The sequence below is a fragment of the Loa loa genome (assembly GCF_000183805.2).
Source record: "Loa loa unplaced genomic scaffold supercont3.287, whole genome shotgun sequence".
NCBI classification, from domain to species: Eukaryota; Metazoa; Nematoda; class Chromadorea; order Rhabditida; family Onchocercidae; genus Loa; species Loa loa.
In genome coordinates, this window is record NW_018108467.1 from 36,369 (window position 1) to 52,309 (window position 15,941).

Below are 15,941 nucleotides of genomic sequence, written 5' to 3' on the forward strand. Positions count from 1 at the left end.
TTTTTTTTTTTTTTTCCATAATACAAATGTGGTCCGAATAACGGAAATTTTGCAATAAAAACATATAGAAGCAGAGCGAACCATAATCGGTAAACATATTTCAAAAAAACTGACATGCATGTTGAATTTACTACTAAGAACGATATGTACAAGCACATATGAAACATACACTCATTCCAATTTATTCATGACAGTAGAAAGGATTTCAAAATAGCACTTCGCGTCACATCCTATTTGTTCCAAATGTTGCATCAATTTGGATGATACAGTGTTGCCAGACGGGTAGAAATCCATTAAAGATCTATCACAGTAAGCAAGTCTAAAATTTATTACTGCTTCAAGTAAGTTTTTAAGAGATGATTTATTTCTCTGGCATCCTACTACATCATCAAGACAAAAATAAATAAATTAATTCATGGTAAAATATAAGATTTTCCCTCACTGGAAGGAAATCAACAGCATTTTTCACAGATATCACCTACCAAGATTCCAGAAAACAATATTATATGTCATCCTGATAAAAGGAAAGAAGCTGTTCATTTTAAAATCTGTGCCATTAGTTTAAAAAAGCGAAAACGTACAAGCGAAAAATGACGACAACTGCTAGGTCGCATGTCTTCCCTTCAAGAAAAACATTTGTTGCAGACAGTTGAAATGTGGAAATAATCTCTAAGGCTTGTTGCCCACATCCATTTATACTTAATCTTTCCTCCAAAAGTCGCCAGCTATAAATGAAAACACAAAATGTGCAAGAGAATTAATAGATCACACATTTTTCTCCGCATCATGTATTTTTAATTTCACGATTTTTAAAGCAAAAAAAAGTACCCATTATGTAATAGGAAACTTAGAAATTATTAGATGCATATATTAGCTTTTTGGAAACGAGTCCTTCCACATGTCATAAAGTTCATGGAAAGGACTCCTTCCACACGTCATAAAGTTCGTAATAGTGTTCTCTGGGAATTTATTTTTTTTTTGCCAATACTAACATCCTGGTCTTTTTTTTAAAGCAGTTAGTAAAGCAATTACTTACACAAAACACCTAAAAAAGAGAAAAAAATGAGGTGGACATGAGCTTACCTTGGCCTTAGTAACTCAGCCAGTACTGAAATTCGCTGTTTTGCTTGATCAGCATTGCCAACTGGGGGCAGGAACATATCTCCTTCAATCATTTTGCTAATGGGACGATCACTTTCATAAAACTGGGCAATTATGGGTCGTGCTTTAGCAACTATCTCATTTCCACTTTCCAGCAAATCCATCCTACGGCGATATTGCAAATAATAAATCGTTGCTGGACCACACCATTCTCTTGAAAAATTAAGGAAATGGAGTCCAATTATTTTCACTTTTATCTGCAGTAAAAAAGTAAAAAGTCAGAAAATTCAGATAAGTTAAAAATTGGACAATACTGAAATTTCACTTGTTAGAAAAATAGTAACTTACGACAGTTTTTTCTCAAAATCTTTACAGAATTTCTCTGGAACTTTGTCACTAGACTGTGAAGTAAGTGGTTTGGCTTTAATTATTTTCGGGCATCGTTTGAGTTTAGTCTGATGATACTTCTTCCGTATGCGAGCTAATTTTTCACTTTCAGAAAGTTGCTTATTCTCCTTCTTCGCCTAAAGTTCAAAAACACATAATGTATGACATTAAAACAATATAAGTCATCGCCAACTAAACAGAATTAGATTTTTTCTCCTTCAGATTCTTCTAACTCAATCAAATTTGACGAACTGTTTCTATCTTCATTTTCGTGACGGTTTCATCTGTAATCCTTTTAACTGTGGGCACAACTGTACTTTCTTCAGTGCTAGGAAGTGCAGGCTTCATCGTAAGATAAGATTGACAAAGACTATAAAACTCTTCATGGGAATGATCCCTTTTTTCCTCCGTATTAATATTGATTTCATCATCATTATTCTCAGCATCAGATTCCGCGGCATCACCAATCTGAAAAAAAAGTTAACTGAAGTACAATTCAGCGATAAAAATGATACTTAATTGACAGAAAGAAAAACTCACTTCTGTACTTTTAGCAAACTGTAGTCTTTTTGCTTCTTTCTCGACTAATGATTTTTTGCCTAGTTACAGTTAATGAAACAAAGAAATGATTGTTCGTGAAGATTATGAAGATTATAAAGTTTGAATGTTAAGTCATTTTCAAATCTATACGCTATGCATGCATTAGAAAAAACTTTTACATCAAAGTGAAGAAAAATACGTCATAAAGAAAGTATAAGAGAACCAGTAGTGTTCATGATTATAACAAAAAATCAAATAACAACTATTACAAAGAAACTTCGCATAATGAAGAGAAAGTTGAATTCTTACTTTCAAAATTTCAAGTGATGTTATCAGCTGTTGATTTTCATTAAATTCAAAGTCAAAAATGTCCTGCTGCTGTTGCCTGATGTTTCCAGCGTTCAAATCAAATATCTTTACTGACAAAAAAGTATTTCTTATTATAAGAAATAGAAATTTATTTACTTTAGCACTACTATTTCAACATAGTATTATTTATTTTGAATTATTTCTTTTAATTGTTAATTATATTTCTTATCCAGGTCTCAGGTCACTGCAGCTCTTATTAAAAAAATTTGTTTCAAAATAATTCAAGCGGTTTATAGAATAATAATAATTAAGGCCTCATCTGATAAAATATGGCATGAAAACAATTCATTTAAATTAAGGAAGCCCTAATCCACAGAAAATTCAAATTGTGCTAAATTATACGAACAAAAGCATTGAAATTTACCTCGTTCATCGCCTCTTATCCATAACGGTTCTAATTCTAGCTGTGCTCGTATTGCAACAGAACATAAAAAACAATCTTGGCAACAAAATTTATCAATTTCAGCAGACCTTTCGAACACCTGCCAGAAAAATCAGATGTTAAAAATTTAAAGACTATAAGATACTTAGTTTATCCACTATGTTGTCACCGGTACATATCTTCTTTGTTATTAGGCAACTAGATTTTTTTTCAGCTTCTATGATCTTACGTTTACTTCCACCACAAAGACGTGTAAGCAGATTCTTCGATTCGCCTAATTCATTAGTAATTATTTCTCACTTGAAAATGAGTGACTTAGCACAGGATGAAAAACTTAGAAGCAAATGTCTCACGATGAATTAAATGGTGAACATCAAAAGTCTATGTTCGAATCTTAAATGATATCTTAACTGCATAAAATGTTTGTTAACAGGATCGAAAAACCCTTACCTTCTTATTTTTTAAGTCGATCCGATACTTTTGCGAATTCTTCACTTCTACAGGATTAGTACAGAGCGGGAAACCACACACTCGACCAAGATAACGTTCCTCGACCACTTCCATCCAACTGCTTTGATCCAGACTGTTCAGCTGCAAGTTAGCCTTCTAGCATTAGAACGAAATTTGTCTAATGAATCTTTGCATAAAGACATTGAGAGACACAACCTTGGCAATAAATACAAAGTAAGTACCATTTTTTGCAGTGTTGCTTCGACTACGCATTCTGACAATGTAACAATGGCATTGTGAACAGCGTTACGTAATCGTCGCTCCTTGGCCAAACGGTCAACTTCCTCCTCCTTGGCTTCTGCTTCCATATACCTCTACTTAACAAACTGCAACACACGTTTTCACGATGCGTCATATACATCACAACGCATTTCATCCTTTCGACCAGCCTAGGCCGTATAAAGACCTCCGTTTTGAGAAAGCTCATCGGGGTTTTGTTTTCTGTCAGTGTTCTCGGCAATTGAGGCTAAAGGGAATGTCAGGTCTCCATAATGGGTAGACGATAAGGATCAGAAAGATCATATCCTGGGGATGGATGCTGAAGTGTGGCTAGAAAATAAAGGAAAATCATTTACACTTCTGTTATTCTTAATTGTTATTCTTATTTTTTTCAGTATCAATACACTCTAAAAGAGGCAGGATGAGGTCAGTGAAACATGGAAGACGAAGAACTCGCCGACGCATTAATTACAGTAAAAGTTTGGTTGCTGCTAAAAAGAAAGCAGTGAAAAGACGAAAAGCTATGGATGGCATAACGTGGTAACGTCAAATTTTCACTAAAATTGCTCAAAAATTAAGGATTTTTTAGAATTTTTTTGGATCCAAATTACTTGAAACAATATTTCCATGTGTGATCGCTAATGGGTAACACGGTCAATGCTAAGCGATAACAATCAGTGTCCTAGATCTGTAACACATTGATCAAAAATAGTGAAAACCTTAAAAGATTTCCATTAAAATTGCCTAGAACTAGAAACTAGTGGATAATTTGATCTGGATTAGGTACTTTCTCCTTTCTCTCTCCTCTCCACCAGCTCTAAAAAGATGAGTATAATTTTGTAAAACAGGGCGATCATCCTTATCTTGAGACTACCTCCATATTTTGAGCTGAATTCAGGCCCAATGTTGAACACAAATTCACTATTTACCGTTAGTTTCTTGCTTCAGTAACGTTTTTTTATTGGCACCACATTGATTCTGGTGCTGTTCATATATTCTCTACACTGTAATGAATTTGAGCATTCTGCTATCATCGTCAGATTACATATTTCCCCCTCGTAGGTCATTAGACCTTCAGTGTTTCCTGTTCATTTATTGAACGAATTGCAGTAAACAGATGCGGATAGCTTGGGATAAGAATGCAACAATCAAGCAGAATATGAAAGCAATGGGACTTGCTTATGACTCAAACAAATTGTTTCCTTTACGTCCAGGCATTGTAATTCTTTTCTCTCTTGTAATGAACTAATTTTAAATATTCACTTTATTCTTTCACCCTAGGGGAGCATTTGATGTACGGTCACTGGTTTTTTAATATGCAAATATTCAATTTTTGCATATTTATCATATTTCGATTTCATAGTAATGCATTCTTTTGTAGAACAAGCACTGTGAAGAAATGGAAGTTGACGAACCAAAACTGTACGGTTCGGTTAAATCCCAGATGCCAAAAACCGTGAGTTTCTGGGTCTAAAAATTTTTCGTTTAACGCATATTATTTCGATTATTTCATTGGAAATTTTCGAAGGTAATCTTAACGTTAGATCAAATTGAGAGCCTAAATTTAGGTGTTTTATCCGACTTCAAAGTTAATTGCAGCGTAATTATTAGAAAAGTCGTGAGTGAGACTTGAATTATTCAAGCTCTTTTTACGATTGACTTTTAGATCTCTGAACTTAATTTCTTCGGAATTTATTTGAATTACCCAGATTTTGAGAATTTATAGAAATCAATCAGCGATGAAGAGAAAATCGTAAAAGTGATTGCCGCTTTGGAAAAGGAGGTTGAGGAGGAAGAAGCAAGACAGAAAAAAGGACGCACATATCGCTTACTTGCTCGAGATATTGAATTTTGTGTTTACATGATCGAGAGGCATGGCGATCATTATGAGGCAAGGAACCTTCCGATTGATACTTCCGTTCTGTTCGATTAAAACTTCAGTAGTTCTTCTTTACGAGTTTGTGAAAACTTAATTATAAAAAACTTAGTTATGTTTTTCATACCTCTAAAATTTTTCGTACTAACATTTATTTGAATTTGATGCGATTTTTCGTCCATTGAATTCCATCATTTTGAAGCTTTAAAAGGCTTAAAGTTTATAATGCTTCAGAAAATGAGCCACGATGCAAGGAATATTTATCAGGATACACCGAAACAAATACAGCGAAAAATTCGTATCTTCAAGCAAAGTCCAGAATATTCAATGTATCTAAAACTTATGTCACAGGTCACATAGATTGTTGAACTGGGATTTCTGCCACAGATTATCAAATTGAATTTAACTTTCTGAAAATACGCAAAAAGTGGACTTGTGAACACTGTAGCCCGACTATATATCCGTGCTAATAAATATCCGTACTTAAATGAGTTTTGATTTATGTTTTTTATTTTTTGAAATTTCTACAATTTCTTGGCGAGAGTTTCATTTTCTGCTTATTGGTGTATTTAAAAAATTTTTGTGAGCTCGAAATATTGATATGAACAAAAGTTTTATGGTCAAATACAGTAAACATTCAATCCAGAAAAGAAGATAGCGGTATCATCTGAAAAACGTAATTCCGATGCGAAGTTTCTATTATTCCTTGAGAGAAAAACATAGAATGTAGTCGATCGAAATCGTCAGCTAAGCTTAACCTAACGGTAAACGAGTTAATTATTGATTTGGCTTTTTTATTTTGAGGTGTAACGTCCAAAAGAATCTATGGTTGATACTTCACTTTGTTTGGTGGTTTCCAAGCTACTTTTCTGTAGGGCCTTAGTGCTCATTGGCGACTATTGAAGTACAGAAATATCTCACTTGAAAAGTAGTGCTACTATTTTTTCTTTTGAGAAGTTCGAAATTTTGGAGGTTAGGATGCATTTTTTGGATCAGATTATGAGTTCAGAAGAGATTTTACAAAAAATTTACAAAAAAAGTTATGCATATGTAATTACTATGGATTCATTGTTTGATGGCCAATCGGTTTGTTTCGAGTGGTGGTAATTGCTGCTGGCAATATAAGTGTCATGAAGCTTGCTGAGATTCAAATCCAATGGATCCAAATAATCACATTTTGACTCGTCTGATGGAGGATCTCGATCCACAAAATGGCCACTTCGCTGTTTCGAGCGACCGGAAAATGCAGAGTATGGTGTTATGTGCACGACGATCTGTGTATGAGATACCCGAGAAATCTTTAATTTTTGAAGTGTTCCAATTCTCTATTCAAATGTTTCATTTTTTGGATCAGATTATGAGTTCAGAGATTTTACAAAAAATTTCCGTGAACTCCAAAATTCCAGTACACTAGCTGTTTTTATGGACATAGTGGCATTTTCCTGAGTGGTAAGGGAGGAAGTGTCATTGGGAAGCCTGTAATTAAGATCATAATATTCTCGGAATAACTCTTTACGCTCACCAGACATCCAGTTAAATTTCCTGTTTGGTGCTCGACTTTGTTCTGATTCCCTGATATCAGCCTTACGTGATGGAAATTTAGAAATTGTGTTTACTGTGGGACTTGAAATTCGGGCATACACTTCGCTGCTTTCGTCTGAAATATTGCCCGGGAGAGATTACATTTTTACTGATTTCTTTCAAATTCATTGAGTCATATTGCATTTAACCAGTTTTCATTGCCACTCCTTCTCTGCACAGCATTCTACACTTGTTATACCCCATTTAATCTTACATTTACATACAGAAGTTATGGTCATCAGCGATCACTAATTAAATATTTTGAAGAGACTCTAAAAAATTAGAAACTCCAACATGAATGAAAATTTCAACTTTTTGGAATTTAGAATTACAACCTATATCTCTCGAAATTAATTTAGAATATCAATTTGGAATTATAGTTCAAACTTGTTTTTTACACAAATTATATAGGCTTTTTTCCATAAATTATATGTCAGTTGTGTTGAGAGCTGAACACAAAGCTAACTGAAAATGCGATTTCCTAATTTGAATAATTTCCTACACCAATATTTGCATTGTACAGCTAACCATTTGAGAGAAGCTTACTGAAAGTGAAATTGGTGATAAAAGCGCAGCATTGCTCCAAAGGAACTCTTTTGTTTTCAACCAACTAATAATAATTGAATTTAACATTGCGATACATTTGGCATCGAAGCCCAGTTTTATAGGCTTTGGAATGATTCATTCGTAGCAACCTCCCATTACAACATTTAAGTGTCAATGTCCCGTGAAATAAATTTCTGTCCGAAACTTTGTAACAGAACCCTTATTAAAGACAGTTAAATTTATTTGCTGTTAGTGTCAACGAAAAAATTGTGACATTGGAAATAAGTGAAAGTCACCATATGATTGAAGTCATTTCACCGAAGAAATCTGATAGAGAATTTTCTGTTCAAGGTTTGAAATGCATTTGATTTCAGGATTAAGTAAACATTAATAAAATTGGTCATCTTAAGTCATTGTATATTCTTCTTCGTATATTACATTTTCTTGCAAACACACAATTTTCATGAGTTTAATATACCTCAGATATATTATAACATAAATATTTCTAGTGAGTTGTTTACTTTATCAGTCCAGGAATATTATGCCTTAGTTCAAAATAAGTGATTTAGTTAAACATTGAATTTCAGCGGTTAAGATTGTTATTACTGTAAGGCAAGGCATCGTAAAGAATAGCTTTCCGTGAGAGATTTTCAAAATATGCAAATTACTGCATGCTAGGAAGCGTAAAAGAACTGGAACTGGAAATGCTATCAGGCGAAATTGCTATCCTCCAAACCCTTCATTATCAGTAACTTTGCACAGTACAAAGCTGTTCAACTTAGCTACTTTATATTCAGAAAAATTACACACCGAATGCGTTAATCGGTTTGGCGGTTTTCGGTCGAACGATAATGGAACGTCTGGTAGGACGCAATTCATTTTTTGAAATTAGAATACAGCATAAGATTACGATTGATAAAGTTAGAGTTGCGGCAAGAAATGCAGCAATGATCCACACATGAATCCACATTCAACTGTGCTCAATAAAATAAGTAAATAATAGCAAAAAGGAGTGAAAATTAAGCAGTTGAATTTAAAGTTTCGTCATCGAATACATGAGTCATCTCCTCTTGCGGTTAATATATTTCCTTTTTTTTCCTGAAGTAATGAACGAATTTCCATGAAATAAGTCAAAAACAAACCAGGTATTGTCGTACACAAAATGTTATCTAAGAGAAATAATCAATTGACACGAAAAGGAAAAGTATTTACCTTCCCTCAGCTAAAAGACAACACTCATCAAAAGGCAAAAGATGGGTTCCTTGCTCTTATTAGCTGAGCATGTTCCGGTTTCTGCTCAGTGACAGTGCTTGCTTAAGTAAAGAATTACTATGTTAGAAATGAATATTATTAAATGTTTAATGTAGTAGTAGCAAATATAAGAAGGATTCAAATCCACCTGAAATCCGACCTATCAAAAGTACAGTTTAATTTCAATTTTGAATTTAAAAAGTGAATTGTCCATAACATATTGACCTCGTAGCGTATTCTTTTCTTTTTTTTCTCTTTCTCTCTCCCTCTCTCACTCTTCCTCTCCTTCTCCTCTCAATTCTCAAATACTGCCTCATCATAAATTTAACCAATCACAAACCTTTGTCTACTCAACAAACTATCCAGTCCAAGAGCTTTCTCATCTATCTCAACTTACATTTACGTAAATAAGACAGGGGATGATTCACTGAAAGCTTTCTTCTCTTAGTTAACAAAGAATTTTGCATATCGCTTAAAGTTCAAACACAGGAAAAACAAAAACTCCGGCAACAGCTGAGGGAGAGTGATAAACGAACGTATGGTATCAAACAATTCAAATATTGTAAAAGTTAAGTTAAGGTATCAAATAAATAAAGATATTTGAAATCAAGAGAGATGGAAAAGAATGAAAGGGCGAAAAGGGAAAGAAATGATGCCAAAAAATGCAAATTGCCCCGATACTCCTCCGACTACAATTTCACTTGTAGTACAATGATTTGAACAAAGATGATTGATTCAGTTCCATTTCCTGTTTAATCTTGAAATATGCATAGAGCGGTACATTGTAAGGAGATAGAATAGATATGGGGAATGACGTGATTTTACAGTCCTGTGTAGAGCAGAAACAATAGGTTGGCTTTTGATCAACAATAAAATTAGCTTTGCTTCATTATTTATTCATTTCACCTTGAAAACAATGGGATTAATTAAAATATCAAATGTAGCCATTCAAAAGGATAGTGTAGTCTTAGAAAGAAGCTTAAGATTTATTGACAGTGACGAAGGGGGAAAACATAACAACTAACAAATTCTGATATATATGCACAGCCTTTAATTGTCGATAATATTACTTCAGTACTTTTGAAAGATACTTTAAATTTCAACGACCTGAGCAGGTACTATCTCACTAAAAAACCTATATTTATCAGAATATTTCAAAGTCAGACCTGGCTTTTTGGATTCTTACATTCTTATCTACCAAGTTTTAGATCTTTTGGATCTCTAGGCAGTTATAAATATTTCGTATTTCACATGTTGTATATACAAAAAAAACGCCCTAAATAAAATTAAACTTCCATCAGAGTTGAATTTCTGTCAAGTAGATCTCATATGTCTTACATACTGAAGCTTCTTTCATTTTAAAATTTATGACTTTTATGAGCAAAATTTTGTTCATATATTTTTAAATTTTAAATAATCAAAGTTTTTAATAGATCAAATACACTTACAATATACTTATATTGGGTGGGAAAAAAAATCTTTTGATAACAAACTGCTTTCATTTGTAAATACTTTACCATCATTTGCTTTCTTTTTTTTAAAATATTCAGTTCCTTTCAGTGTATCATTATATCCTCTTAGTAGAATATATTGTAAAATAAATAGTTTTATGCATAAATAAAACAGTTATTGAAAGAGCTCAATGGCAAATGGTTTTTAAAAACTAACTCTCTGTTAGTGTAAATTAAGAATGGAATTTCGAGAGAGGTTTTGTTTTAAAATAAAATAATAAAGGAATAAATCCGCAAATGGATATTTTTTGAAGTTAAAAACAACAAAGTAAAGAGTGAAACTTTATGGTCCAGAAAATGAAAGAACCATCCATCCACTCAAAATAGCAATCAATAAACGATGAATGGGTCTGTCTGTCCACCTGTCTACTTCATTGTCTCCTTCCCTTCCTTTTTCTGGCTATTTACACTTAAAATTTTATGCACCATCTAACATATTTCGCAAGCATTCTTATAGTGCTTTCATTTTGGTAAGAAAATTTACCACAACATAATTTCGTACTGTTTACCAAATGAAATGATTATTCATTTCTTTACATCATCATCACCTTCTCTTCAATTCAGGATCAAACCACTCAGCATGAAATGGCACAATTAATTTGACAGGTTCAATATATACCTGTAGCAGTTGATATGTTCAAATTTACTGCAACTTACGCTTGAACAGTCCGACACTTGAACAGTTTTATACGTATTCCAATAATAGCATCCTTTAATTATGTATCCTTATACATTATTTGTATAATTACAACGCATAATAATTATTCATCATTGTGAACTCCTTCACTATAATTTTGCTTTGTATGGCCTGGGAAATTAAATTGAAGAGGTGAAAAAAGTTCAAATTATATTCAAGCTCTAACCAAGCACTAGCTCCACATACAGTACTTCGTAACTTGAAGAGGAAACAGAAAGGCCTATAAATTTACTCGATTACTTTTTGCACACTAATTTACTTAGTGATTACCCAGTGATGTAATGAGCATTCTGCTGGATCTTTGCAAAACTTTCAATTAAAAAAAAGTCCCTTTTTCTGAGAAAAACAAATTTTTTAAAACAAAAACAGATGAAAAGAAAATCGAAATGCAAAATTTCGATTTTATGCTTTTGTTATGCAAAAAATAAATCATAAACTACAGCAAAGTACGACGATAAAGTTTTGTTCGTCTTCTCCGAATTGCACTTATTCGAACTTCGTGTACCAATTCTTAGATTCTCACGAAATGCGAAGAACTTCCGAAATTCGAGTTTAATGAGAATTTCCAAGGAACAAGTGAAATTCATATCCCATGGTTTATAATATTATTTGTTGCAAACCATGATTTAAAGCTTCAACTTGACAAACTACTAATCAATCGGATATTCTGAAAACATTTGATTCACATCGTTTGCTTTTTCTAGAATTATCATTTAATTCTAACGAAAATCCAGTACCGTAAGTGATGTCAAAGATATCGCCATACCGAAAAAAAAAAAAAGTTAAATTCTTGCTTTATTAACGATCTCTTTTATTAATATTGGATTTATTAACTTTTAAAATTTATTAATAGCGGATTTATTGACAATTTCTAGAAGAATTATACCAATTTACTATTACATTCTCTTAATTTATTGCTTATATGGTTGGTAGAATAGAATATTTGATTACTTTTTCTTCTAGGATTACAATGACTTATTATCCTACACATTTTTTTGCGAATTTTGTCTTCTTGGATTTCCTTTTTTTACGAAAACTTTGCTTTGTTTTTACTTGACCAGACAACTTTATCCGCATACATCCGTACAATATTTTCGTGCAGTTTTAGTAAGTCGTTGTTTTATTGTCAGAGAATCTGGACATTTTTGTATGAAGTATTTCTACGCTACACAGCGCAGATATTGTTTTTTAAACAACAAAAATTAGTAGATACAAATTGCGCATTCACTTTTGAGCAATGGGGAAAGAGCTCCTTCAGATCGAACAAAATGCTTCATTCAGATGCTTTCCTTCATGCTGATAATAAAAAGAACTTTTTATATGAAATTGTTGAAAATATCAGGAAGCGTTTCCTGTATTTGCAACTTTTTGTAGAATGTGGCGTGAAATGACAATTCGTTGTATTTGACTTGTACCTTCATAAATTTGATAGATTTTCGCATCACGCATCAGTTTTTCCACTGGATATTCTTTGTTGAATCCATTAGCTACAGAAAAAATTTTGTATGTTTCCCGCAATCAAACCTATTTTTTCTTGTCGAGTCGAAAAAACAAATAGAATTCTTAAAATAAATGGATTTTAAGATAATTTCATTAAAAATAAACCTCCAAAAATCTGCACGGCATTGGATACAGCGATGTTCGCACTATCAGCAGCAAAACATTTAGCAACCGAAGCGTAATACGAAAAGCATGCTTTATTGCTGATAGCCATCGCAGCACGGTATGTGACTAGCCGAGCAAGTTCCAGATTTGCTGCCATGTCCGCCAAAATGAACGATATTCCCTGATTCTAAATAAAGAGGAAATTGTGATCAGCAAAAGCGAAATAACGTAGCACTAATGCTCCGTCTATTAGACTTCTCAGAGATGCTAGCCAACTAAAATCTGGTTTGATTGATCAAACCTTTAACATTGCACCATCAACAATGTTTGAAAACTTTTGAACGAAGAAAGCTGAGTAAATACCGCAACAATTGGCGCTCCGAATGCTTTCCTTTCTAGCGCATATTTGCATGCTTCATCGAGAGCACGCCACGACAGTCCGACGGCTCCAGCTGCAACAGCAGGACGGGTCATGTCAAATGCGCCCATTGCTATTTTGAAACCTGCACCAAGTGTACCGAGAATGTTCTGAAAAAATCTTATACAATTGCTACAATTGCAGTTAAGTAAAATCTCAGATTCTGAAGCACAACCAACTCATTCCTGAAATTTCTAGTTTCCTTTCATTTATTTTACCTGCATCGGGACTACAACATCCTCAAATATTATTGTTCGTGTGTCTGAGCACCGTTGTCCCATATTTCGCTCCTGGAATGGCTGATGCTTAATAATTTTTTAGAAAATTAATTAGATTACTTTCAAAATCTACTATTTACTTATCAGAACAGAACAATACATCGTCTCTTTTGCAAGTTGTATGTGTAGCAAGAAATTTTACCTTTTTCCCTCTACTGATTCCTTTAGTATCGCCATCAACAATAAACGCAGTGAATGCTTTTCCTGGTTGTACTTTTGGGTCTGGATCCGTTCTTGCCAGTACGAAGAACCATTTTGCTGGTCCGCCACCAGTTATCCAAGCTTTGATACCATTCAACACATACGAATCCCCTCAAAATCTGATCCGTTGCACTCTTCGTGACTTTTTCGAGCAATTCACATACGCTTTTTGAATTTAGCATTTTAAATCAACTCATTTTGATTTTTTGTAATCATGCCGGTACTGTTCCCATTAATATAAACAACTCTACTTTTATATCATCAACAGTATACCTTTCTTTTCCGCCTTCATTTTAATACCTGAAACATCAGAGCCCGCAGACGGTTCCGTAACACAGTAACCCTAAAAATTTCGTAAATAGAAATCTTACGGAGACGATAAAAGAACAGAACGCTAATTTGCATTACTGCAATTTCATTGGTAATATAATTTCATTTTTTTTTTTGAAAATTCTAAAACCGATTAAATAATGCAAAAAGTTTGCATATCACGATTCGCATTAGAGGAGTCAGCCACTGATTTTCATGGCGTGCTGTCAAAAAGCATCTAAATCGACGTTCCCTAATATCGAATTTTTTTTTTCAAATGCTAAATATTTCGTCTTTTCTATCCCGTTCCTCACTGCCTTTCTCATTTCTTGAAGAATTACTGCAATAACGGGTTCCGCGGCAAGCATTCCTAAATACTTTTTTTTTGCTCTTCGTTTCCAGCTATAATAAGAGGCGCAGCAGCTAATGATGGTCCCATGATGCAAAGTTGAATAGCGGAACAACCATAAGACAACGCTTCCACTATCAGAACGGTTTCCAAACTTGTTAATTCTAGCCCACCTGAAAAATGGGGTATTTTATCTTACTGTCATATTTGCTGTTATATATTCTGATATGATAGTAGAGATAACTATTCACTTACCATACTTTTTAGGAATTTGTGGATTCATGAGGCCTATTCGATGTGCTTCCTTTACAATATCCCATGGAAACTAGAATTGGAACTTTTATAATCAAATGATCAAATGAATTAATTCCATTCTGTGAAATCTTCAATTTGTGCTATGAAAAAGAATAAAACTTATTATCTGCACATTGGAAATTCAAGAAAGGTACTGCATTGAGCTATAGCACAGATTGTTAACGTTTGGGGTCTCGAAGAGTGAAATAAGTACTCTAATAGTGTCGATTACAATCCACGACTTGCTTCTACCTCGATATTTTCATAAACAAATTTAGCGCTGAAATTGTTGAAATCAATGTTTACTTCGCCAGTATTGTCATAATGAGCTGCAACGGGTATGATTTTTTCTTTCGCAAATTTCATTGCAATATCACGATATTCGCGCTGTGTACTCGATAGTTCTGAAAAAACATAAAAATAGACATTACGCCTGTTGTCTATGGTTGAACACCTAATTCGAAGTATCAAAAGCGACGAAAACACGAGCAGGTTGGGTAATAGAAATTTCGAGATGAATGATCAATCAATTCACTATAAATGAATAATTATGAATAAAAGTCAGACCAAATGAAACGAATCGACTTCGGAACTGGACACTGCAGTATTGTAGCTTTTGCAGCACGCATCTCGAAAACATCATAAAGTATTCTGAAAATACAATGCTTCTCTTAAAAAGGTCTCTACCAGATGCTGCGGAGATAAATTTTATTTTTTTGAAAGGAAAGAGAATTTTGTTTACCGAAATTTGCTTGCTTTCAAGGAAACTAATTTGATTGCAATTCTGCTTCTTCATAGAAGATAAAGAAAAGAAGAAGTTCCCAAAATCAAAAATTTTTTTCGAAATCCAGAGATAAATTTGGAATTTACCCTGCTAAACCGATGTGCTTGAAAATGTGGGAAAAATGATATCGACCGTGAAAAATTAAAAAAAAAATGCATTTGACAGCTCGAATTAGCTATGCGAATGAGAAAAATGATCGTTAAAAATATTTTATTAAACCATTCGAGGATCGCGTTATTCAAATATTTTTATAACATTTACTTTAGCATGAATGCAGCACCATGTATAACATTATTCATTAATGCACGTTACTATTATCATTTGTGGAACTAATTTCAGAAAGATGAATTTTGGTATTTTAAGATCAGAATTAGTCACAGTACTGATCGGAAATGATAAATTTCTCAAAATAAGGAATTATCAATTCACATAAATGCGTAAATTTTTTCTCAATAAGGCCTTTTGTGGCTTCATTTTAGGAATTCGTCGTAATTAAAGTTCCTCAACCCTCGAATCGTATAATAAAAGTTTCAGGTCCAGTTAAGCTCCATCCCTTTATATCACGTAAGGATGCTCGTAGTTCCGGTCTCTCGAATTCGCGCAGTTAACTTCCGAGCAATAATAATCCTTTGGATCTGGCTGGTGCCTTCATAAATTTGCAGTATTTTTGCATCACGCATTAACTTCTCCACTGGATATTCAGTATTGAATCCGTTTCCTATAACAATTAATG

General features: G+C 33.5%; 4 protein-coding genes across 5 annotated transcripts; 1 reads left to right on the forward strand and 3 right to left on the reverse strand.

Moving 5' to 3' along the window:
- Window positions 1–70: 70 nt before the first annotated feature.
- LOAG_07034 (hypothetical protein) lies at window positions 71–3,640 on the reverse strand. Its single transcript, XM_020447322.1, has 9 exons — window positions 3,472–3,640; window positions 3,230–3,370; window positions 2,762–2,879; window positions 2,338–2,447; window positions 1,741–1,956; window positions 1,450–1,625; window positions 1,084–1,314; window positions 582–725; window positions 71–319 (listed from the first exon to the last, which is right to left on the reverse strand). The coding sequence occupies exons 1-9, from the start codon at window positions 3,595–3,597 to the stop codon at window positions 172–174; spliced, it is 1,410 nt and encodes a 469-aa protein (XP_020302431.1). The 5' UTR covers window positions 3,598–3,640; the 3' UTR covers window positions 71–171.
- A 257-nt stretch (window positions 3,641–3,897) lies between these two features.
- LOAG_07035 lies at window positions 3,898–6,029 on the forward strand. 2 transcript variants are annotated; one of them, XM_020447324.1, is made up of 5 exons: window positions 3,898–4,048; window positions 4,619–4,727; window positions 4,890–4,964; window positions 5,235–5,448; window positions 5,619–6,029. In XM_020447324.1, exons 1-4 carry the CDS (start codon window positions 3,930–3,932, stop codon window positions 5,439–5,441), a joined length of 510 nt encoding a protein of 169 aa, XP_020305202.1. In that variant the 5' UTR covers window positions 3,898–3,929; the 3' UTR covers window positions 5,442–5,448; window positions 5,619–6,029. The 2 variants fall into 2 exon arrangements, with proteins under 2 accessions (XP_020305202.1, XP_020302432.1); XM_020447323.1 differs by having other exon boundaries at window positions 5,235–5,399.
- A 395-nt stretch (window positions 6,030–6,424) lies between these two features.
- LOAG_07036 (hypothetical protein) lies at window positions 6,425–8,614 on the reverse strand (the record flags this gene model as incomplete). The annotated part of the gene is made up of 3 exons (XM_020447325.1): window positions 8,322–8,614; window positions 6,794–7,041; window positions 6,425–6,682 (listed from the first exon to the last, which is right to left on the reverse strand). The coding sequence occupies exons 1-3, from the start codon at window positions 8,479–8,481 to the stop codon at window positions 6,425–6,427; spliced, it is 666 nt and encodes a 221-aa protein (XP_020302433.1). The 5' UTR covers window positions 8,482–8,614.
- A 3,694-nt stretch (window positions 8,615–12,308) lies between these two features.
- Window positions 12,309–15,053, reverse strand: LOAG_07037 (acyl CoA DeHydrogenase family member; the record flags this gene model as incomplete). Its single annotated transcript, XM_020447326.1, has 10 exons — window positions 12,309–12,457; window positions 12,576–12,762; window positions 12,939–13,103; window positions 13,212–13,283; window positions 13,414–13,583; window positions 13,746–13,815; window positions 14,123–14,303; window positions 14,391–14,455; window positions 14,677–14,828; window positions 15,002–15,053. 10 exons carry the CDS (start codon window positions 15,051–15,053, stop codon window positions 12,309–12,311), a joined length of 1,263 nt encoding a protein of 420 aa, XP_020302434.1.
- Window positions 15,054–15,941: the final 888 nt, after the last annotated feature.